The 24,724-nt window shown below is 42.2% G+C and overlaps 4 protein-coding genes across 13 annotated transcripts in view; 3 read left to right on the plus strand and 1 right to left on the minus strand.

Annotated features, from left to right (window-relative positions):
- Positions 1-3,245, minus strand: part of camta1a (calmodulin binding transcription activator 1a) — a 284,686-nt gene extending 281,441 nt beyond the window's left edge. For 8 of the 9 annotated variants that reach the window (XM_069704353.1, XM_069704349.1, XM_069704351.1 and 5 more), the window contains exon 1: positions 3,167-3,245. In XM_069704353.1, coding sequence (XP_069560454.1) covers positions 3,167-3,191 — 25 coding nt within the window. In that variant the 5' untranslated portion in view covers positions 3,192-3,245. The remainder of the gene's footprint in view (positions 1-3,166) is intronic. The other variant, XM_069704348.1, reaches the window with a different exon arrangement.
- Positions 3,246-4,949: 1,704 nt separating this feature from the next.
- Positions 4,950-14,812, plus strand: dnajc11a (DnaJ (Hsp40) homolog, subfamily C, member 11a). The gene is made up of 16 exons (XM_069704356.1): positions 4,950-5,172; positions 6,425-6,554; positions 6,699-6,772; positions 8,011-8,112; positions 8,198-8,326; positions 8,484-8,606; positions 8,771-8,844; positions 8,937-9,126; positions 9,239-9,324; positions 9,861-9,977; positions 10,406-10,561; positions 10,693-10,762; positions 10,999-11,056; positions 12,683-12,825; positions 13,015-13,144; positions 14,369-14,812. Exons 1-16 carry the CDS (start codon positions 5,101-5,103, stop codon positions 14,392-14,394), a joined length of 1,680 nt encoding a protein of 559 aa, XP_069560457.1. The 5' UTR covers positions 4,950-5,100; the 3' UTR covers positions 14,395-14,812.
- Positions 14,813-15,531: 719 nt separating this feature from the next.
- Positions 15,532-20,380, plus strand: LOC138624304 (F-box only protein 44-like). Of its 2 annotated transcripts, XM_069704363.1 has the most exons (6): positions 15,532-15,670; positions 17,823-18,051; positions 18,126-18,240; positions 18,343-18,438; positions 19,412-19,538; positions 19,643-20,380. In XM_069704363.1, exons 1-6 carry the CDS (start codon positions 15,572-15,574, stop codon positions 19,790-19,792), a joined length of 816 nt encoding a protein of 271 aa, XP_069560464.1. In that variant the 5' UTR covers positions 15,532-15,571; the 3' UTR covers positions 19,793-20,380. The 2 variants fall into 2 exon arrangements, with proteins under 2 accessions (XP_069560464.1, XP_069560465.1); XM_069704364.1 differs by lacking the exon at positions 18,343-18,438.
- Positions 20,381-21,422: 1,042 nt separating this feature from the next.
- On the plus strand, positions 21,423-24,464 carry LOC138624303 (F-box only protein 6-like). The gene is made up of 6 exons (XM_069704362.1): positions 21,423-22,099; positions 22,726-22,975; positions 23,086-23,200; positions 23,290-23,385; positions 23,991-24,126; positions 24,234-24,464. The coding sequence occupies exons 1-6, from the start codon at positions 22,010-22,012 to the stop codon at positions 24,378-24,380; spliced, it is 834 nt and encodes a 277-aa protein (XP_069560463.1). The 5' UTR covers positions 21,423-22,009; the 3' UTR covers positions 24,381-24,464.
- The last annotated feature ends 260 nt before the right edge of the window (positions 24,465-24,724 follow it).

The raw sequence follows: 24,724 nt of genomic DNA on the forward strand, positions 1-24,724 counted from the left end.
TTAAAAAGAAACCTTTGATTATTTCTGTCGTTATTAAACTGCTTTGTTCTTAGGTTTAAGCAGTTTCACACACCTGTGTGAGCTTCATCTGTAAACTACCCCTTCATCCTCTGATTTTAAATTAATACGGCACGCAGTTGGGCTCGGTATACAAAGCACTGACAGTGCATTGAGATTCAACCTCAGAATGTGCATCAAGATTTAACTTGAGCACAATTTTTATCTTTACAAGTCTCGTTTCATTCCTTACATTTGGCTCTTGTACAGAAACATTTGTGTGAGTCTCTGCTCCAGTAGATTCATCAGACCACTGGCTGTAGTTTTATCCAGAGCAGTGTCAGTGCAAGACATATCAAGCCTGTCCTTTCGGTGCCCTCCAGGCCTTGTACTTAAAGTAACGGACACGCAGAGCTTTTTATGAGTGTGAAGGGAAAAAAAATACCCCCAAGGGCCTGGACAATCAGTTAGGCTGGAGAGAAATACCCCAGGATGTAAACATTACACCACAGAGTGAGACTGGGTCATGGCCCCTGGGTTTAACACAAGATGCAACCCTCAGTTGTGATGGGCATCATAAGACCTGCCAAACAACTAAGAGCGATCAGCGTAGCTCGCACACCACAAGGACAAAAGGTTAAGGAAACACTGTTCAGCTGTCTCGGTGGCAACCCAACATCCAGGAATGTGTCACGGAGAAACTGTAATCGTGATGTACGTTGAAAAAAACATGTCCTACATTAATGAACAGCCAAAAATCAGAAAAACTGGGGGCAGGAGCAAAGATTCATGACAGCTCTATGTGAACGCGGTTTGCATGAGACGACATTTACATAAAGGTATGATGCTCTCTCTCTCTCTTTCTCTTTCTCTCTCTCTCTCTCTCTCTTTCTCTCTCTCTCTATGCTCCCCTTCCTCCTCCTCCTTTTTCCACTGACCGGCCTCATAGGAACACTGAAAATAACTTGACCGGCTCAGCAATGGGACTTTCAACTCAGGGTTTTCAGCGAGAGCTCCCTGTGTTGGAGAGGCATTGTGATTATCAACTACAGCCTATTTGTTAAGTTCAGCTATGTAGATGAATACATTAGGACTTTACACCACAGTGAAGTCATTACTATCGCAAAACCAGATGTCTTAATTTTTTTTTTTGTCACAGCCACAGACAGATCCTTCATTTACGTGGGCTTCAGTAGCTCAATAGCCCCCCCTGGTGGGACTCGGTTTAGCGGTTGGCACACTGACATCCAAACAACTAAAAATCCCAGTGTTTTATCATTTCCCCTCACATGGACAGAAACAATTTGAAACATTACAGTAATTCGACATCAAAGAGAATTTGTGTTTGAGGTTACTGACACCAAAGTCTAACGGAGGTCTGTTTAATTTGGAAGCCTGCAACAAAACATAAAGAACAGCTTCAAGCAGCTGGACCTAACGATTTATGAAGACGTTTTTTTTTTTTTCTTCTTCTCTTTCTCAATTTATGCAGACAGTTTTAAAGTGACTCTTTTGCTGCAGCCCTATGTAAAACTATAAATCTAACAGAAAATACCACAAACGTAGAAGAAAAAAAAAGCAAGAAGTGTATTAATGACTTGTCATCATACTCGGTTCTGCTCATTAAAAAAAAAAAGTTATAAATGTGTCAAAACTGACCCCTATCAAAAAACATTTGAAATAAAATAAGTAATAAAATACATCTTCACATGCAGATAAGATTACGAGCTCAATTATTTTCCAGGATATTTAATGAAATCTTATTTTTATCATATGCAAATTTCATCTTTGTCAAGTGTGGAACTGAGATTGTAAATAGAAATCACTCCAGTCTGCTTCAAATAGCCTTGACAGTGGAGAGCTGCCAGGAAAACTCCCTCTACAAATTCATGTATTCACATCTTTTATTTTCATGCAGGCGTCATTTAATTACTCACCCAAAAATTCCATGGGCCTGTCTGAATGAGAGCAGATCTCTCATGCATATGGGTTGCAATAAAAAAAAAAATAATTAAAAAAAAAAAAAAATCCACTAAAAAAGGAAATAATTAAGTCTTAGTGCATTTCATTTGAAGTTAGCGAGCCGTATGAAATCAGCTGAGGGGAAAGAATCATGTTTTTTTTGTTGTTTTGTTTTGTTTTTTTCCCCCCTATGTGTAAAGTAGTGTTAATGGGCAGGCTGCTGGAAATCCTCCTCTCCATCCTCCCTGCTTCCTCTGATGTGATGGCATTTCAAGTGCGATAGGGCATCGCGAGCGGAGCAGGCATTTACAACGGCGTTAGTGTCCGCGTCTCAAGACCAAATATAGGCCAAGTAGTAGCCTAATTAATTTGCATTTAGGAAAACGAAACAACAACAACAACAACAACAACAACAAAAAGAAAATACATCACTTCTGGTTCGTAAACACAAGAAAAACGATCGCGCTTCAAATGGGAGGGTGGTGTTGGAGGGGAGAGAGGGGGGGGGGGGGACTGAACGACCCCTCTCCGGGACGGGGTGGAGGGGAGGTGGAGGGGAGGTGGGGGAAACTACACTTATTCTGTGTACATTTTTAAAAAACAAACACGTCTCGTCGTGAAAATCATAACGCCGTGAAAACAAAGCTGCAAAATAGCGGTGGCCGAGGAGCACCGTGCTGACAGGAGAGGAGGAAAAAAACATAAATCAAATAAATCAAACTAACACAACACGAGCCGCTTTTAAAGCTGGGTAATAAGGGAAGAAGTTAGTCGATGCCAATGACATGTTGTCATTAACTCAGCCTTGTTGGGAACAACTTGAAATCGCATCGTCGTTTGACAAGAATCCGGAGGACGATATTCGGTAAAAACGCAAGTACTTTTTTTTTTTTTTTTTTTAAGCCACGCGGACTATTTCGTCCCCGTGGCGTGCTTTAAAATGTGGGCTACGATGGGGATAGTAGCTGGCTAAAATGCAAGCTAATATTAGCCGGCTAGGTGATGTCTCCCACGTTTTTAGCTGCCTATTCGGAGGAAAAAACAGCGGAGCCGTTTTCCGCCGAAAGAAATTGTCTCCGCACGGTCCTCGCGCGAGCGTCGTCTCCGCGCGGAGTTGCAGCTGTTCGCCCAAAAAAAAAAAAAAAGAAAAAAAGAAAAATCACACCGCGGTCATACTAGTAAATTAATCCCATTATATTTCTCTTACCTTCCGGCTTGTTTTCGGCAGCCATTTCCCCTTCACGCGCAACATCCTCCTCCTCCTCACGACCGTGGGTACCACGCGCGTGCACGGCGAGGACAGCACGAGGAGGGACCGGAGGAGCAAGCGGCGAGTCGGTCCGACCGAGGCGAACTTACCATTGGCTGCGAGGCGGTGACTGACAGAGAGGCTCCGGGATGAAAAACAACACATCTCCCCTCACCTTGGCACCACCAGCCGGGCTTTTTTTTTTTTTTTTTTTTTTTTTTTTACAGTGAATTTAAAAGAGCTCAGGGGCGCTGCAGGTCCTGCATGACGCTTTTGTTAAAATATGGTGACGCCTTCTTATATTAAAAATGTAAAAAAAAAAAAAAAAAAAAAAAACTTAATGTTTAGCAGGTTGCCTGCATATTTTATCCTTAATTAAAACTAATCAGATTATGAATATTAAATCTTTCTCTTAGAGCCGTCCCATTAAAGTTGCTTGACACTGTTATTTCCGAGTGACACGAAACTCGTTAGTATTATGCTAAAACTCACGGTTTAATAGCCTTCATTAAGTTTTTTTTTTTTAATCAGAGATAGGTCTGTGCATCTAAACTGATAATAAAGATATGATCTGTTTTATACAACAGTTGATGATTGGAGACCCATCTGCAGAAAGAAAAAAAAAGTCATTTACATAATCATAATAGCAAATAAGTGTCACTTTTTGCATGCTTTGTTTTAATTTTAAAGTTCGTGTTACTATATTTAATACACCAAGTATGAGTTGTGGTTCCCGGGGCTTCATATAGCTTATTAAAAAAAATAAAAAAAATCAAATAACACAATAAACATATCAGACAGTCTGTCAATCAAGCGCCCAGATGTCAGTTTACATCTAAGAGCCTGCAGACTAGTTCTCCCCCCTTGTATATAGACTTGTCTAACAGATTTCAGATTGTGGCACTGTAATACTGAAGCCTGCAGGGCTTATCGGGAGATATACATCCCACTTCGTGTGCAACCTATGGAGGCTGGTGCTGAAGTCCAATGCGCACAGTTCTGTCGGATCCAGGGGGAAGAAGTGGGGGGGGGGGGGGGTCCGCAATCACTTTGACTTTATCCATATACTAACAAGCTTTTCAACTTCTATCATTATGGCGCAGTTACATCGACTGAACAATGCACATAGCTGCAGGCAATCTAATTACGGACCACTGTGCTTAATCGCGTCAACTCCGGCACTTGAGGAGAGCCTTTAACAGGCTGCTGACCGTCAGTGTTGAAATGCAGTGTTTGAGGTGGTGGTGCTGAAAGAACAGCTCCCCTGCTGCCTGCTGCTGGTGTACAGTCAGCGGCTCGTCGTTATTGCGAACACAGTAATAATAAAGACCTAATGTATTGAAGTGATTTTCTCACTCCTGCCATAATTGCTTCAAGCTGAATATGATGCAGACAATATGCCTTCAGAATTGAGGCGTGCACATGCTTCCTTGTAGGGATAAATACGCAATTATGTGTTACTTTGCAATCTAAAAAAAAAAAAAATGTACACATATTTAAATATGTTTGATGTGTTTCCCTGAAAATTATACAATCTAGATATTTTGTCATTTGCACAAAATGTGTTTTTTATTAAACATAAAAAGGAATTTGAAAATAAAAGCGTCAGCAGTGTAAAAAAAAATACCTCTGCTTTTTCTACTTTGGAAACATATTGCATCCCGTTGAAGTGTCTCCGCACTAAATAACCTCGTCAATAACACTGAATGACCTCCACTTGAGTATAAGATATAATAATATATAATATAACAATCAGATATAAGACAAACACATTGTCTGTCAGTCTCAAGGAAAGGGCGGCAGGAGTTCGTCGCTATCCCGATCGCAAGGGGGCGACAGAGAAACGTGAACCGCGTAAAAATGACACGAAGAAGAAATGACACGGCGTAAACATGGCGTCTGCCTCGGACGACGACGAGATCGGCAGTGATGATTATTATTCCCTGCTGAATGTCAGAAGAGAGGTACGATGTGCAGTTGCGATCCGACTGAAAGTCTGCGCGTATGTTCGCCTCGATCATTTCGTGAACTCTCTCCGGTCGATATTAAACGGTCGCTCGCGTATTTATTTACGCGTGAGGTTAGCTAGGCAGCTAGCTTGTGACCCTCGACATTGATTCCGACTCTTCGGTTGGAAACTTTTTTCCTTTTTCTTTTTTTTTTTTTTTTTTTTTTTTTTTAAAGACGAGCAGCAGGTTGTGAGGGAGGAGGAAGAGGAGGAGGACGAGGAGGAGGAGGAGGAGGGGGGCAAACATTGGCCGCATGAGTTTTGTCGGCGAATGGGAAGTTCGTTGCAGAAACAGCGTGTTACTTGTGATGATTCTGGGATCTGATGTGGATGTTTATTTATTTATATATATATATATATATTTTTACTTTCAGTTGTGAAGTGCTGACGAGCTAAAAATGCTCCAGCTGTGACTTTCTTCAGGGCTACAAAGCACGCAGCGCGCACAGTTGGTCAGATCGCACCTGTAAACGCGTGTCGGTTTATTTAAACTATTTATTTATTTATTTTATTTATTTAAAATCTGTAAGTTATTAGACAGGTGTTACAAAGTCACCTCAAAAAAAAAAAAATGACATGTCAAACAATCCGATGCAAAAGACTGTGAAACATGCGGAGACACCAACTAAAACATGCAAAGACAAACAGATATAAGGAGGAAAACAAAACAAAACCCAACGAGGGAAAGCGGGAGACGTGTGTCAACTATTTACACACTTATGTAGTTCTTGATCTTCTTTCTCATCTGCATCATAAGTTGTTAGATGTACTGAAAACGTCATGACCGCAGGTGCAGGATTGCTCGGTCTCTTCCCCGTAGTGTGGCTTCACGTAGGTTTTAGGTTATTGGCCCAGATCTGTAAATATGATTAACTTTTCACAATCTTGCCCCTCCATCGTAGTTTTTAAGGGCGTTCTGAGATTTCTTTAGACATTTCGCAGGTTTGCCCCCCCTAACCCTCCTCTTTAATTTCCCTACGCTGACCCTGTGATAATCGGGGTAAATACCTTTTGCGTTGTAGTCTGTCTCGCAGTTAACGTAACTCCGCTCCGAATTTAAGCAACATCAGTGGCGGGACGTTAGTTACGCCGCCGCGGCGTCGCGACACGAGATCTTTTGTTGTTGTTGTTGTTGATTTTGTTGCCCGTCCGCTCGTTTTCATCATCATTATCACGAATGTACCCCTGATTTCAATGGTGCGCTTCAGGCTACGCATGACGAGCTGAAGGCGGCGTACAGGCGGTTGTGCATGCTGTATCACCCAGACAAACACCGGGATCCTGAACTAAAGCAACAAGCAGAGCAGCTTTTTAACCTCGTACACGAAGCTTACGAAGGTAAGACGAGCTTTCGTCACGCAGTCACGTGAAACCGATGTTGACTTGATCATTTGGATCTGTTTGTACGATCTACTTTACAGTTTAGAGACATAAACAAATTCTACTTTTGGTTGATATTTTTGGTTATCCATCTCGTTCTAGTGCTCTGTGACCCACAGGCACGAGCCATCTATGATATCTATGGCAAGCGAGGACTCGATGTTGACGGATGGGAGGTGAGTGTGTCGGTGACTGCAGTGGCTAATAGTTCCCCAACATGCCGCCAAATACAGTCCGAAACCATCTGCTGTTTATACAGTCCAAAATATACATCGACGTACCTCTGATGTCACCGCAGGCGAGGAGGAGTCTCACGGGACCAGCTCAGATGAGTTTTCAAATCCGTAACCACGATTGTCAGGCTTACCTCATACATTTTTAAGAATACTCGTATATAATTCATTATAAATGACACATTTGTATTGCAAGCCATATGCAAACGTGACCAACTACCATGTAGCAAAAACAAATATACCTGAAAAATGTGCTTTGCTTTAACAAATTCTATCTTTGGAAACACACTCGGCAGGGTCATATCGCTGTCAATACTTCAATTGTACCGAAATTACAAACAACTCTTACTGCCATCTGATTGGTCCGGGAGGCATGTTCACATTTACAACCATGGACGGTTGCTTTTCTGTTGAACAAAGATTCACAGTGTATGCTTTCTCAGCATCCGTCTCTTTCTAATAAACTTAGCCCTGGATTAGTTTTAACATTTTTAGGTTTGGCCGTTTCTGGAGGTAGTTTCGTGTTTTAAAAAGAAACCGCAAATGTCATTTTGAGGTAAATTCATATTTTGACAATGTGACTTTTAGACCACGTTGATGGCAAGTTAAGATACAAATGTGATAATATGTTTGCACTTCATATTCGTTTTTTTATTTTTATTTTTTTAAATGCCTCTCCTTAATTATAGTAAAATTTTGAAATCACCTGAGCTGGAAATTTGACACCTTTACATCTGGACTTGTGGCCAATTTAAAAAAAAAAAACAATAACATAACAAGAAATACAAGAAATAACATGTATAAAGTTTGCTCTCAAAATCACTTTTCCAGTTGCTCTTTCTTTGGTCTTCTCTTCGGAAAGATTTAGTCACAGAAAAATAAACACAGTTAATCTGAAAGAATCAACTTTAATATGCATAATATTTTGGCATTGCAGTCTCACAGCATGAAGCACCACAAGACTTTCTCTCCTTTGTGACACCTGTTCCTTGAATTTGAATGAAATCGTTTTTGTTTTGTTCCATCTGTGTCCATCTGTCAAAATATGAGGCTTATAAATATCTGCACAGGAAGAACATATGGGAGAGTGACATTTCTTCTTCTCTATCTTTTTATGTGCAGTCTGTGAAGCAGTGAAGCTGGTGTTCACTCCGCATTCAAATAATCTATTCCTCCTGCAGGTGGTGGAGAGGAAAAGAACTCCCGCAGAGATTCGAGAAGAGTATGAACGTCTTCAGAAGGAGCGGGAGGAGAGGAGGCTTCAGCAAAGGACCAACCCAAAGGTACGTTCACGGCAAGATAACAAGCTTCACATCGGTATCTTGTGCATATAACTGAGCGCAGTATTAATTCTCGATCACCTCGCAGGGAACGATCAGCGTGGGTATTGACGCCACGGACCTTTTTGACCGGTATGAAGAGGACTATGAGGATACGGTTGGAGGCGGAGTCCCACATGTGGAAATCAACAAGATGCACATATCACAATCTATAGAGGTAAAAAAGTTGCTCCAGATTTCATTCTTTGAGTCATCTGTGCTGTGATGTATTTTGGATGAAAGTCTTTGATCGCTTCCAGGAAAGGTGTTTGATCCATTTCCTATCGAGAGTCAAAGAAAGTCAAAGAACTTGTAGTTGTTTATTTCTGCTGCAGGCTCCTCTCACTACAAAAGACACAGCCGTTTTGTCTGGCTCATTGTCAACCCACAATGGAAATGGAGGTGGCACCATTAACTTGGCCTTGAGAAGAATCACCTCAGCAAAAGGGTGGGGGGAGGTAGGCTGCGTTCTCACTGGACACCCTGCACACTTACTTTGTAATGATACTATAAATGCCAGACTCTGCTTGTCTCTGCTACAAACCAGCTGTCTGATTGTGTTGTTCAGCATGCGCTGACATTTCAAGGTGTGAAACATTACTTGTTTTCTGTGTTTGCACAGATAGAGTTGGGGGCCGGAGACACCCACGGACCTCTCTTTGGAATGAAGCTATTCCGCAACTTGACACCTCGATTGTATGTGTAGAAACACAAGAGAGAACAAATCAATACTCTGTGTTTTCACAACAACACGAACAGTTCACAGATGTTTTTCTTTTTCGCCTCAGCTTTGTGAACGCCCAGTGTGGCCTTCAGTTTTCATCCCGAGGCGTGCGGCCCGGGTTTACTACAGTGCTGGCCCGTCACCTAGACAAGAACACTATGGGCTACCTGCAGTGGCGCTGGGGAACCCAGTCCTCCATGAACACCAGCATAGTGAGGGACACCAAGAGCAGCCATTTCACCTTCGCAATGCAGGTTAGCAGCCAGCAGTTATATTTAGCTTTAATCAAAGCCCACAGACGACATTAAATCAGCAGTTGCTTGTCATGGTGGTGCCAAAATGATCATGTACGTTTTGTCTCTGCAGCTTGGCATGCCTCACAGTTTTATGATGATGAGCTACCAGTACAAGTTCCAGGATGAAGACCAGACGAAGATAAAGGGCTCAGTAAAGTATGTTGTCAAAGTGCAATATTTGGTATTTAGAGAATGTCATCATACATTTTAGAGCCCGACAGATACCGTCTTTTCGGTGTGGATATTCTTGATAAATATAAAGTCTATATAAACACACACCTTTTTGCAATAATCACTCAGGTGTGGTCATCGATAACATTTTATATGTGAAAAGGATGTGTGATTATAAATAAATTGTAAAAAAAAAAAAAAGATCAACAGACAAATATAAAAAAAAAACATTTTCTTTACCACTAGCCTCATTTTCTGCAAGATTTTCAGTAAAAAAGTTTTCATATTGGCACATATCGACCAGTTTATATGCCGATACTGATATTCCTTTGATAGGCTGATATAGGTGCCGTAAGAATTCACAACAAGAAGACCCCTGTCATGATGAGATTTCTTTGATGTTAAACTGCACAGTGATTCATAGTTCTATACACTTGGGTTTGTGAGCTAGTAGGTTTTCGTGCTAGAATTAAAATTCCTGTAAACTCCAGGTTGAGCAGTAGTGACTCTTTGGGTTACAGATCAGGTTTTTTTGGGACTGTGGTGGAGTACGGTGCCGAGAGGAAGATCAGTCGACACAGCGTCCTGGGGGCCACCGTCAGCGTGGGAGTGCCCCAAGGTGTCTCCCTCAAAATCAAGTAAGTGCAAATCCCTGCTCTGTTTTCATGTTTGGTGTAGTTTACAGCAGGTATTCCTCACAGTGCTGTTGCCATGGCGCCCACAGCACTCAAGACGCAACATTAAGTCAGCCACGACATCTGATATTCTGCAAATTGTGTCTGAATTGCGGGTGTGTCCTTGAGCACGTACACACAGGATTATACCCATTTAGATGCCTGATGGTCCTGATCATAAAAGCATGGGAATGTACAGTTCAGTTCTTATTTTTCGACACTCACCGACACACGAGCAGAACATATCACGTAAACGTATAATCTTTCATACAATCCGCACGCTGCTTACTGTCCTATCCGACCTAGAGAAGTGTTTTCAGTATTTCCCCTTTACTTGAGGCAGAAAGCTGCAGGCAGAAATAATAAAACCCACTCTCCCTCTCTCTCTGCAGACTAAACAGAGCCAGCCAGACGTATCTCTTCCCCATTCACCTGACTGACCAACTCTTGCCCAGTGCTGTATTTTACGCCACAGTTGGACCACTGGTTTTCTACCTCGCCATCCAGCAGCTCATCATTCGGCCCTACGTGCGGGCCCAGAAGGAGCAGTAAGAAAACTTTACCTTTTAAGTTGGTTGTTTCATGCAAGCAATGTTATTGGAAGCAGCACCACATGCGTTATTATGGCCTGATTTTATGAGCTCATTTTATTCCTCCATTTATCTTTTTAACTCAACAGAGACTTGGAGAAGCAGAGGGAGAGCTCGGCCTCTAATATAGCCAGAAAGAAACAGGAGGCGGAGGCCGCTGTGAGTATTTTACAAGCTTAAGTGTAGCTGTGCTGCCAATTCTACATCATGGTTTAGCATTAGATAAAAGATGCAGGTATTGCGTCATTAGATATTAGTCCCACAACAGTTAGATGAAGGGCTGAGATGGGATTAGATAAAATGCAAAGCCTCAATGAAATTCATTAGTGTAATCCATATAATGTGAAATCTCATTGTCTGTTTCTCCTCCTCTGTGTAATTTTCCATCTCTAAAGGTCTTGCTCATGCAGGAGTCTGTGCGCAGGATTATTGAAACCGAGGAGTCGAGAATGGGTAAGATCTGGATGTTTAAGGGACGATCTTATCCTGGGAATAATGTTTTTTTAAGCAGGTTGTACCACTGCAATATTTGATTCGCTTAGTTTCAGAGCTGCTTTTCATACATTTTGAGGGAAATCTGCCCATGTCTGGCCTGAATGTTGCTTACTTCAAGGTGTAATTTCACAGATAGCGGTGCCTCTTTCGGAACAAAACGAGTCGTCTTTTAACTGCTCATGAATTCCCAGCTCACACCTCAAAAAAATGACAGAAAAGATTGTAGTGATCTTCTTGAGCAGTTCACTGAAGTTTAAAGTGGTAGCACACCAGGGAAAGGAAAAAATAGCGTATGTGCTTTTCCACTGTAGTGAGGAGACTTACTTTGTGGACATCAAGCAGGTATCTAGAGCAGGTTGATTTAACTTCAGTAGCAAGTGGGCCAGATAGGAAAATCACTGGGAGCTCGTGGGCAACACAGAGGACTATGTTGATTAAAGGCTACAAATCACTCTCGCAGCATAATGTTAATAGATGCATTCGTTGCACAAAAAACAGGTTGGAAAATTAAATAAATACCTGTCAGTCAGTTCCCTCTGGAATTGGCGATTTTCACAATCAACTTGTCAATCAATGTGAGTTTCTCTGTGGCCCGCCAGCCCGGAGGGCATCATGAGGCTACAAAGAGCGAAGGACAGGTGTGAACAGTAGGTGTCATCCTGCGGTAGTCAATCACAGCACGTGGTTAAAACACCCGTGGGGTTTCCCTGACCCTCCCTGTGTCCGCGCAGTCCTGTCGCCAAGGTCCACATAGATCATCTATGCCTCCAGATGCACACTCCTACTTGCTTACATCCTCATATGTCTAGGGTTCAGATGTCTTAAAAATAGCTCGGAGATAAGTATTATTTTTTTTATATCGCAAACATAACCGCCTGATTTGCAGGCAGCTTATTGCGCTGGTTTAATAGGAGCGATTTTGGTGAGAAACGAGTAGCTTTTCAAACAGGATTAAAATAGTTAATAGAGGACTACAGATGAGTGGATTTTTAAAGACCCTCCAGCCTTCTTTCAACTGGTGATAATTGGGGCTTTTTAGTTTGCCTTTGATAAGCGGAGTAACAAAAAGCTCTCAGCCGACAGTATCATTTTCACCTGGGGGAGTTTGTGAAGTGATAATTGGCTTATGACACCTGTCACTGAAGAGGTTGCTTTGATTTTAGTATCATCAGAGGTCCCCCAGACTTAACAGTTAATAACAGTGCCTGTGTGAGAGACGAGACACAAAGCTGCTCTTCTCTATTTAATGGACTGTCATCTATGAAATGATTACAGTGTTGTTTATGTAGTTTGTGATTAAGATGAATTATGCTGTCTTTTTGTTGCACTCTTGCAGAACAATTTTTACAAACAAGTCTAAAAAAAAACTTGGCATGCATGATACAAATGGGGATTTCTTTTGAATGCTTAATAATTTTGAATCCAAAATTCAGCACCCTTTTTTTTTTTTTTTTTAATCTGCCAGCCTTGGATGTCTAAACTCTTCTCCTAAATCAAACTAAGCAGGCCATTTATTTGACCAGTTTGCATTTTGAAACACGTCACAATAACATATTGTAACGTCAACTCTGCCTCCTAAATCAGGTCTCATCGTCCTCAACGCCTGGTATGGCAAGTTCGTGACGGACAACAGCAGAAAACACGAGAGGGCAAAGGTCATTGATGTGACTGTGCCACTGCAGTGTCTGGTGAAAGACTCGAAACTCATCCTCACTGACACATCAAAGGTCAGTACATCAGTCCAGACAGTGATGAAAGACTTCCAAACTCACAGAATTGATCCAAAAACGAAACTCGAAAAGTAGATCTTCCAGCAGTAAAAGGTGTTTTGCCATGTAAAGATGCATCATGATGTCCTTTACTTGCTGTGTGATGATTGAGCCTGCAGCCTGGTTGACGTTACGTTGTCTTTCCAGTCGGGACTCCCTGGCTTCTACGACCCCTGTGTGGGGGAGGAGAAGAGCTTGAAGGTGCTGTATCAGTTCCGTGGGGTCATGCACCAAGTACTGTCAGGAGACACGGAACCACTCAGGATACCAAAGCAATGTAAGTGCCCTGGACAGCACCGTGGCATATGGGAAAGGGGTTCACGGTGTTACCCCGACGTCTGTAATGTTTAGATAATATTCTAAAGCAGCGCTTTTCAACTGGTGGGTCGTGACCTAGAAGTGGGTCATAGATATGTGTGTGTGTGGAATTTTTTTTTTTTTTAGCGTGCGCACGTACACGCGTCCATTTTGCGTGTTCGCCTGCATGCATATGTAATATTGGGCGTTTCTACTCGAACGTGCAAAATACCGGGAGGAGAAAAGCAAAGAGAAAAATGTCGCACCCGCAACGATATTCACTAAACCTGAAAGTAGAAATAGAAGAAGTGTGTGTTTTAGTACGACTGAAAGGCACGTATTAATCAGGTGCACAAATCTGGAGAGACGGCTGCTCTCATTGTGTATTGTGTATTTACTTCCTCGCTGATAATCTCCTATATGGCGTTTTGTTCTTGTTGTATTTATATTTCTTAATTTCAGTGGGATCAGATTTCCTTTTTCCTTTGCGGTCGCTCTGTTTTCCATTGCTGGACGCAAACCCCTCATTTGAAGACAGCGATTTGCACCTGATATCAGTGACGCAAATACTCTCAGTAAATCACCCGCAAAACGGGTGCAAAAATAAATATGCAAACTTTTGGAAAGAAACACGCAATTGAGTCCCGTTTATTTGAGATCTTAGTAAATCAGGCCCTTAGCCTATTTTTGACGGGAGCTGGACAGAAGCCGTGTCAAACTGCGCAGAGCAGATCCGTCGGGGAGGAAGTCAGGCAGACGATCGGAAAGGAATCCGGTCAGTTTTCACAAAAAAATACCCTGCACATAAAATGGTTATGAAATAATTATGAGGACTAAAACACAGCTGACTCTATTAACTTTGTCTGTAGGCTAAAGAACAAAGTAGGAAATAACACCAATAAACACAAAAGCATTTAGCAACACAACCTTCTTTACCGATGCTAGAAGCCCCGACGTAGAGGAAAAATGACCAAATCGGGAAGTCGACAAAATCCGGCAGACAACATGCTTCACTTCTGAAACGCTCTGCGGGGATTGAAGGTGTGCAGAGGATGGAATAAAACGGCATCGCACACAGGATGATAATGACTAGAAGAAAAATGCGCATCCTGATGCTCGACCAGTTGAGAACCGCTGTGCTAAAGTACACTGAGCTTGCCGGCCTCCTGTTCTGATTTATTTGTTCTTGTTTTCCGCTTTGCAGCTCACAGGATTGATGCGGACACATAGGAGCTCCTCCGTCGACCAAAAAGACTGACCTCTCGACTGTTTGACAGAAGATGGATAAACCTCTGTTTTAGATACGACATGGATGGAAGTCCTTGTCCACGAGAAGACACGCATTTACCTTTTTGTCTTGATATTCATTTACATATGCAGAGTGGATAAAGTCATCACAGACCGGATTGATCAGAGCCAGTGTCCATGGACGGGGTTGTGGCCTGCTTCATATTTTAATGTGACACCAAAATCAGTGGCTACCATCTCAATTCACAGGTCTTCTAGCCTTTTGGTATCCATTTATTTTTGGTATGGCCGAGTCCTACGTACTGTATAGTACAACTGCAGTGCCTATGTGATTGAAGATGTGAATGCACCTATGTTTATTTGCCATAATATTAAAATCAGTCTCTCTTATGTTGTTTAACCATTTTGGTGTTTTTAAAAAAAAAAAAAAAAAAAAGTTGTTCTTGCAATTTTCATGACATGAAATACTCGTTGATGGTTTCAGTTCAACAAAAGTTATTAACATCGAACATGCTAATAGCTCAAAAAGCACTAATATATCTGTCTCCTGAGGAAAAGGGACAACTGTAATGTGTGAATTTAAACAATAAAATTGAACATGGTTGCCAAAAAAAAAAAAAAAAAAGGCAAAACAGATGACAGCCTCTGAAATAGGAAGAGGTGGTGATGAAGGGGAAGGATGGGAAGATGGGGAAGTTCCAGCTGTGAGTAATGATGAAATATAGGCTAATTTGGGCTCTTTTTTTTTTAAATATTTTAATTTTATTTTAATACTAATAGACTAAATGTAGGCTTTCACAGTGTATTTCCCCGGTTGTTTTTGTCTGTCTATAGCCTCATGTTTAAGAGAAGAGTGCTGGTTTTGTCCAGCGTGTGCGCCCCTTTCCGCTCTTCTTTGAGATGGCACATAGTAAAAAAAAAAAAAAAAAAGAAGTGTTTTCCCGAAAGTGACGTGCGGTTACGTTTCAGTCCACAGTTGGAGCAAGAGATCATTTTTCAACTCTGGACCGAGGAAGCGTCGCGTCAGTCTTGTTTTAACCCCGAAGAACCCCGTTTTAACTCACTCACTTGAGGAACACGTTGTAGCTGCAAAAGAGGAGGAGGGGGGGAGGGAGGGGGGCTTTCTCGGTTGCGTTTCCGGACTGTCTTGTCTTCTGACATGAAGAGGAAAGCGATGGATGACGGTCAGAGCAGCGATTCAACCCAAACGCAGAGTCCGATGCTGGAGCTCCGATCAGCCGCGCCACTCAATGTAGATGTAAGTCTTGGGCAACTTTGAGAAACTAATCAGTTACTCGTCATGCATTTGTTTTGTTTTTTTTGTTATACAAATAATATGTCTTACATCGTCTCAAGCAAAACGGTACAATACGCTGCAATACGTCCTGCCTATTAGCGTTATCAAAAAACACCCTCACGTGATGTATTATTCTTCACGTAGAAATACACAAACCACTAAGTCACTGTCCACCATCTTAATTCTCACAAGTAGACGTATTCTAGACCGGTCCCGGTCCATCCTGGACAGCCCCGCTTAAAACTCAGGAAAGTCCTTATCACACCGTGAAGACTGTGGAAAGCGGAGGCGGCAGTGTCAAAGAAAAACTTAGTGGAATTTGGACTTGTAATCTTAAATTGTTTATTTATTATTTAATTGTTTTTATATATATATACATATATATATATATATACACACACATTGTTGGACTTGGGCTCCTGCTAGTACAAAGCCAATATGTGTCAGCCCCCAGTCCTGCCTGTTCTTTAATGAGGCAATAGGAGAATATGTCAGGCTTCAAGATATTTATTTAACAGCAGCAGAATAATCAGTGTTACAGAGCTCTGGGGTCCAGACTGTGTTTCCCTGACCTCAACAGAGTATGTGTCAGTTCACGAAGTCTGACCTCCTGACTTTCCCCGACCCAGTCTTCTTAATAGTACAGGCACCAAAAAGTCATGTGTATTGATGTGTCCTTTGTTGGTTGGTGGAGGTGGTGGTTGTCTTCCTTCACCCCCTGGAGTCCTCCAGACAGCCTGTCTGTTCCTGCTTATGCCTCAAAGAACAACAGTATGTGACCCCGCAGGTTGCCGACCCCCCCTGTGACCTTTTGGTTTGGCACAGTACTTTCACTCTCATTCACAAACACAGCCTTTTGTCTACACCTTCATTCACAACCACACCCTGTTGTCTACACCTTCATTCACAAACACAGCCTTTCGTCTACCCCTTAGGATTAATAGTTGATAATACGACCTATATACAATTAATATGATATGGCATACATATATGTTGTATTATTGTAAACACAACCTAGCACAGAATCGCACAACATATTTCTCCCTTGTCCTGCATGTCACACATTTTGATTGGCTCAAGTTTTTATTCATCCACACTGCAGGACAGACGCTTTCCTAACAATTAAAAGAGCATGCTCTTGACTTATGGCAGTGATATACCCCCATAACCATGCAGGTCACCGGCTTCTTTTTGTGCTTTCTACATTTACTTTGCATTAGTTTGTAAAGTTGCATTGCAAAAAAATGTTTGTTTAGTATTTTACATGCTAATGAACTGATGAGCACATACATGCTGTAGATCTCCTGTTCTACCACATCCCAATGATGTTTGGTTGGCTTCGGATCTGGTGAGTGGGGACGCCAAATGATGTACACTGAACTCACTGGCGTAAAACCAGTTTGTCGACTTTTCCACTGTGCATTACCATGCTGAAAGGGATCGGAAGATCAGCTCAGATAGGCTGTGGTATTTAAACAATGATTCGTAGGTATTACGGGATCCAAAATGTGCCTAGAAAACTCTGCCCGCACCGTTACACCACCACCTCCTCGGGGTCCACGGATTCTGACTATTGACGCCAAATTCTGACCCTACCATCTGCAGCCTCAACAGACATGGAGATTCATCAGACGAGGTTCGATTTTTCCACTCTTCAGATGTCCAGTTCTGGTGATCCTGTGCCCACTGCAGCCTCAGATGTCTGTTCTTGACTGAGTGAAGCAGATCGTGTTTTGTAAAAAGTGGTTATACCCCTTCTGTCAGTTCGAATCAGTCTGATCCCTCTGCTCTGACCGTTCTCATCCGCAAGTCGTCTCCGTCCAAAGAAGCTACGCTGTTCGTTTGTAACTCTACAAAGTGCTGTGTGTGCAAATTCAGGAGATTCAGAAATATTAAAACGAGCTAGTTTGGCACCAAAAAGCACAATACTGCCACAGTGAAAGTCACTTTCATCATGTTTTTTTTTCTCCATTCTGATGTTGGATGAACTGAAGCTCCTGACCTGTATCAGAGGGATCTTATGTGTTGCACTGCCTCTAGTTACAGCTTGAAAACCAAAACAATTACCCAGATCTCCATCTTACTTGTGTCCTTTGTGATCTTTGTTTTCAAGATCCTGGAGCAGATCTTCCTGAACCTTCCTCCCGATCAAGTGGTTTGTCTTTGCCGGTTAGTGTGCCACCAATGGAAGGAAGTGGCTGACCGTCAGTCCTTTTGGAGGGAGAGATGTAGAAGAGAGAGATATCACCTGCGCGATGCTTCTAAAATACCCGACGACTGGAGGTTGTTCTACTTCTTAAACAAGAAGAGAAGAAATCTCCTCACGAATACGAGAGGAGAAGGTGAGAAACCACTGAACTAACTCAAACTTAAGCACAACAAAAATTAAAATCCTTTCTTTTCTCTTTTTTTGTAGATCAACTGAATGGCTGGGAGATTTTAAGGAATGGTGGTGATAAGTGGGCTGTTCATGGAATGAGAATACCACTTCCAGATGCGACAATCCGGTCAAACTTTGTGACCTCTTATGGGTGAGGAGTCAACAGCATCAGGGAACCAGAAAGGTGCCACTGCTTTTATATGGTATGCTTGTATAGCTCATAAGTAGCTAAACCCCTTTCTGTTTCCCACAGACTTTGCATTAAGTCACAGTTGATTGATTTGGAGAAAGAAGGTTACAAACCATCATTTATGGATCACATCCAGCCAGACATCAGAATATCTGATTGGTAAGGAGGATACATGACGTACTTGAACTTTTTCTTGATTATTTGGACTTTGGGGCCGTGGGTCTCCGCCGGAAAATGGTGGATTTCTCCCTTTAGGGAGTTTCTGCCCCAAGTGAAGTGATTTAAGTATCTCATCATGTTGTTCGTGAGTGAGGGTAGGATGGAAGTGGAGACTGATAGGCAGATTGGTGCAGCATCAACAATAAAGCAGGTTGTAACGGACAATTTTAGTGAAAGAACGTGCTGAGTCGGAAGGCAAAGCTTTTTTATCTACGAGGCAATCTCGGCTTTGACCCAACGGCAACTTATCGTGACGACATGTATTCATTTGTGAACTCTCGTTTTGAAACGTCCAGAAGTGACCATATTCGGACAAACTGGGAAGGGGAGGCTGTAGAGTGGGTTGCACACTAATCAGAAAGGTTGGTGGTTTGATCCCCAGCTCCTCCTGTCCACATGCCTAAGTGTCCTTGAGCAAGACGCTGAGCCCTAAGTTGCCAAGTCACTTTGGATAAAAGCATCAGCTAAATAAAATGCAATGCTCTTTGAGACCCATTAATTATTAAACTATTTTTAGATCAGTATTTAATGAGGAAAGTTGAATGTAAGTCTATGGAGCCAGAGCCAAAGATAAAATGATCACTTTGATGACTTTTAATAAACAAGAAACTACATTATAAACCACTGTGTAGTGCTGTGGCATCAGATAACTCCTGGATCTATCACTCAAACTGGACTTCCTGAATCATATTAGTTGAACTGGTACTTGAAACAACCAACACAGCTCCTTGTATTGTTTTTGGTCAGAAAGCCCACACGTCATCAGTTTTCAGACCAATTTCCTGCTTTTAACCTGGTCTACTTACTTGATATAGTGGTGAGTGGCATCTCAAACATTAAACCAATATTTTAACACCTACTGTGCCGAAATGAAATTATTGAAAGTTTTGCTGTCTCCATGAATGTATATCAGGTATTCCCGACGTCCAGACTGTGGCAGCAAATATGACATCTGCGTAGAGTTGCTGAATGAAAGGAAGCAGATTCTCCAGACGTTTAAACCTGATACTGTTTACCCCGATAAAGACGACTGGAGACAGGTATGGAAACAAAACACAGCCCACTTATTCTGATATGAAGTTAAGAAGAAGTAAGTTACAAAACCCGAGGACAACTCTAAACCCACTGATAATTTATTTTTCAGATGATCCACGTATTCCAAAACTATGGACCAGGAGTGAGATTCATTCGTTTTACCCATGGAGGCGTGGATTTACGGTTCTGGAAAGGATGGTATGGAATTCGCCTTACGGACAGCTGTGTTGAGATATGTCCAGCAATAACGGACATGTAGCCTTCTAGGAGTCATATATTGCCTACTTTCTGCCTTTTACCTGAATTTCTCTGGTATTTTATTTACCCTACAAATTTGCATTTATTTGCATATTAAGAAAATGTTTACACTTTTTTTGTACATTGTGTGAGACCATACACATTGACTGTGGAATAATATTGTTCAGACATAAATACTGTGGACTCTTTGCCACTTATCAGCCATCATAAAATCAGTCCAATTTCTTCACTCCTCTGGCTGTTTGACCATGAACTTTGAAATATTTGACTGAATTTGAGGTGATAATGACAGCCTGAATGTAAACTAAGACTAAAGACTACATTATCAATCATGGAATACAGCACTAGTAAGGCAGCGTATCAGAACCGGTTCTTTGAATGGACTCTGATATTTGTTGTATTCAATGAAAAGTGGAGTGATAACATATTAGTGTTGTGCTGGGATCATTTAGGTTACTAGTTTTTAGTCTTTTGTATTGCTCGATGTATGCTCTGGAAATTCATACAGCATTTTGTAACCTTTGTAATGATTTTACACGAGCAAAATACAAACTTCGATGTTTAATTCAATACAAATTAAAGATCTGAATACAACTCCCTCACTGCAGTTTTTTTTTTTATCTGAAATGCAGTTATCATTAATATAGAAATCACATGTATACACCAACAAGATACAAACAAGAAAATTAAATGAAATCCAAACAGTTCAAATTCTTGCATTCAAAAGTAAAGCATTTTGTAAAAACATGAATTGCTGACTGACATAAAGATGCTGCAGCGTAGCAACCCCCAAATACCTACACGATTTGCGAATGGAAAGATTTCCAATTGAAAGAGTCTGCCTCCTCAGGTCCAGATGGATACACACATGGACACAGTTCACAACACCTACGCCACCGGTAAAGCCTGGGCAAGAGGATTAAGTTAATTCAGAGGTTTGTCAACCTGAAGACTAGTTTACATTTATTTGAACTGTCACATACCTAAACCTTAATAAAACGGCTCCTCGATTATGTGCGTGTTTCAAGATGACCAGGGAAAGGGATGATTGATGATTCTAATTTCCCGGCATGCAGTTGCCTTCACACAACCTGCCTCACCAACACTATACAATAATGTCCCATTAAAACCAGAGCTGCTGCAGACAAACTGAATCGTGGTCAATACTGCTCAGTCTTATGTGTGGTTGTTGAGAAATCAACACGCCACAGTTGTCTGTAACTGATTTTTAAATGCACTGTTTAAATAGCGGAAGCCTATTCTAAACCATATCTGTTGTCAACACGTGAAGCCATGACAAAACACACGCGAAAACGAAAATACACTAGGCGGAACCATCTTTCGGTATTCTGTTTCCACCAGTTGAAGATTCTACGAGACACAGCTAAATTAAAGCTTGACGGTTAGCCCGCCACGGAGCAGGCTAATTCAGCAGTAGAAGTTACCTTGGTCACAGGGCAGTGAATCCTAACTGAACTCTTACTAAGATTAGCGAGTCTAATTAAAATAAGACAGGATTTCCCCCCCCCCCCCATTATCTGCCTTGATGGGAACAAGCGTGATCACAGCCGAGAGCACATACCGGAAGTTTTCTTTAAGGAAGCTTTTAGGAGGAGGAGGGGGGGGGGGTCGTTCCCGGCGCGCACCGAAACTCGCAGGGGAAAGCGGAGCTAGGTGTAAAACGGGTGTTTTCCCCGCCACCGTATTATCGAAATGCTTTTCTGCGTCTGAAATCCGCGGTCCGTCGTGTCGTGCGCTCCGTGATTTTGCTCCCGAGCGTACCCCCCCCCCCCCTCTCCTACTGCGTTATTTAAGCGCCGAGCTCCGCCCACCGAGTTCCGCCCGAGGTGTCTCGGAATGAAAAACGAGCGCCTCCCGGGTAAACCGGTGGGAGTCGGGCCGTCTTAAGGACACGGAGAAGTTGAACAGTGACGGACTACTTTTACTTTCGAAATTAAGGGGTTGGCTCGGTGGTCTTCGGTTAAATCCAGTGTCTGCTACGAGCCTCACTTTAATACACCCGAAAGCGTCTTCCAACTCCGACCGCGCTTCCGCGTTTTTTTTTTTTTTTTTTTTAGCGTTGTCGGGACATGAATAACCGGAGCCACGTACGTGGCGCTGTCGTAGCTTTTTAAGCTACCGTAACATATATTCGCTTTACTTTGGGAGGAGGAGGAGGAGGAGGAGGAGATATAATAAAGGATTGGCTTTCCTTGGCATGAAGAGGAAAGCGAAAGCTATGGGTTCAACAAACAGCTCGGATTCAGCCTGCAGCGCGTCTTCAGCCGCAGCAGCGTCAAACGAAGACGTGAGTGCTTTTGACCGGGACTCACGAAACGAAGCGTTTCTTATTAAAGCTGCTTTAAATGAGGACATTTTGAATCTCTTGGTACTTTTTTTTTTTTAGAAAAGTCATGAGTTGATGTGGGTTTTTATTCATGCCTTCCGGGGTTTTCTTGCAGGACTTTCCCAGCCAGCAGCTGACGTGTTTAGAGGGACTTCTGTCACTCATGTGGAAGTGACCCACATGACCTAAACCGCAGATTTGAATACAAACATAAAAGTTACAGAAGAGCTAGAGTCTACCTGTTTCTAATATCCATCCAGTCTGAACATTTTTGAGGAGACGCATGCACCCTCAAGTAACTGGAAGGTAAAACTGCTCACAAACCTTTCAAAACTGATGAAAAGGAATACACAAAAACAAAACCAAAAAAAAAATCGACAATGTAGAAACAAAACTGGTTCGGAGATGAGGTTTTCACAGCTGCTTTTTGATTCTTACAACTTCTTCGTGTCTGTGCGATGTTAAAACAAAAATGCCGACGTCCAAAACGCACGCGATTGCGACCACGTTGGTCCAAAGTCAGCGATTAGAAAAGATTATTCATTGTCCTTTTTTTGTTGTTGTTGTTGTTTTTTTTTTTTTGCCAGTACTTCCCCGTTCCTCTGGATATCGTGGAAGAGATCTTCCTCAATCTTCCTCCCCATCACGTGGTTTCTGTTTGTCGGTTGGTGTGCCGTCAGTGGAAAGAAGTGGCTGACAGTGAATCGTTATGGAGGGAGAGATGTAGAAGAGAGAGATATCACCTGCGCGTTGCTTCCAAAATACCCGACGACTGGAGGTTGTTTTACTTCTTGTGCAAGAAGAGAAGAAATCTCCTCAAGAACCCAAGGGGAGAAGGTGAAGAGCCACGGCACTGACTTTAGCCAACAGCGGGCGGTGTTAAAGCAACAAATTGACTCTCGAAAATCTCTCACAAACCCTCAATGTTTTGTTTTGTTTTTTTCTAGATAAAATGAGGGGTTGGCAGATTTTGGAGAATGGTGGTGATAAGTGGAAAGTGGAGGGAGTTCTGGTGCCGCATCCGTTTGAAACGGTCCAGAAAAACTTTGTGACCTCTTACGGGTGAGTTCTCTCTCCCATCAGCGGTCCAGAAAATGTTTGGCAATTATTTCAAATGAGGTAATAACACTGCACCTCTCCGTTGTTCGCAGAATGTGCAGAAAGTCCCAGCTGATTGATTTGAAGAAGGAAGGTTACAACCCATCATTTATGGATCACTTCCAGCCAGACATCAGAGTTTCTGATTGGTGAGAGGAAAACGCACGGCCGACTTTCACAGCTCATTAAGTAGCTCCTCGGCTGGTGACGAAATTGAATCGGCAACGAACACAATCCAGAGGTGTACGCAGTTATTACACACGAGCACCACGAAGTTAAAACCATATTCTCTTGTTCACAAAACAATGGCGTGCGGAGATTGTAAAAATATATTTAATACGTTTCACCAACAGAAATATCTCACCCCCCCCCCCTGATGAAAATTGAAGTCCTCCCTTTGATAGTTTACGTGAACACTTTTGACGTTATTTTATAGCAATACACCGTTGAGACCAATATAAATACAAGGCACTTCATTCAGCCACTCTGTGTACTGAGACACCGGTTTTACTCGAATGAAACTTACTCACTACTTTCATAGCGCAACACACAACGTGCGGTCAAATTCTATTGGTTTTCATACCAGATTCATATTCAGACAAGCGGCTGCAATTGTAAATCTTTTCACAAATTAAAAGGAATAAACAAAACAAAACTGAAAACATTGTGCCTGTAATCCCCCCCCCCCCCCACCGGTGAACCACGCCAATATAATCGCCGACTATTCTTCTGCTCGTGCGTCTTGTGTTGTCAGGTATTCACCACGGTGGGACTGTGGCAGTGAATATACGATCTACGTCCATTTGCTGAATCAGAAGAAGGAGGTTGTTGAGAAGTTCACTCCGGACACGATTTACTTTCAGCAGTGGAATGATCAGCAATGGAATCAGGTATGTAAAAAACAAACAAACAAAAAACAAACACGAAGCGTAGTGAAGGCGGGTTGGAGACGCAAAGCCCCGAAGGCGGCTCCAGATTACTGATGTTTGTTTTTCAGGTGGTCCACGTGTTCCAGAACTACGGCCCAGGCGTCAGATACATCCGCTTCATCCACGGCGGCAAGGACACGCAATTCTGGGCCGGCTGGTATGGAGTTCGCGTTACCGACAGCTGCGTAGAAATATGTCCGGCCATGGACACATAGCCTTTTGGGATTGGCCCAACGCTTTCATCCTGCCTTTCGCCCGCACTTGCACTAAATTATTTGTAATAAAATCGTCAAATGCCGTTTTTTTTTCCTTTTCAAGTTGCATTTTAAATCTGAATTGCGACCAAGATATTGTTCGCACGGATCCGATTTTAAAAATTGTCCACTGTACGTTGGAGCACGCTGATCGTCGATCGCCTTTTCTATTTTCATTTCACTGTGGTCGTAACATTCATTTAAGATGAGCCGGAAATAAAGACGCAAGACGGATGTTGAATTTGACCTCGTTATGAAATTTTAGACGACGCTCGTCATACAAGTAATGATGATTAACGGTTTGT

Source organism: Brachyistius frenatus, unplaced genomic scaffold (assembly GCF_029030835.1).
Source record: "Brachyistius frenatus isolate BFR_SWC_R1_liver_20210118 unplaced genomic scaffold, ASM2903083v1 Contig_50, whole genome shotgun sequence".
Lineage (NCBI taxonomy): Eukaryota > Metazoa > Chordata > Actinopteri > Embiotocidae > Brachyistius > Brachyistius frenatus.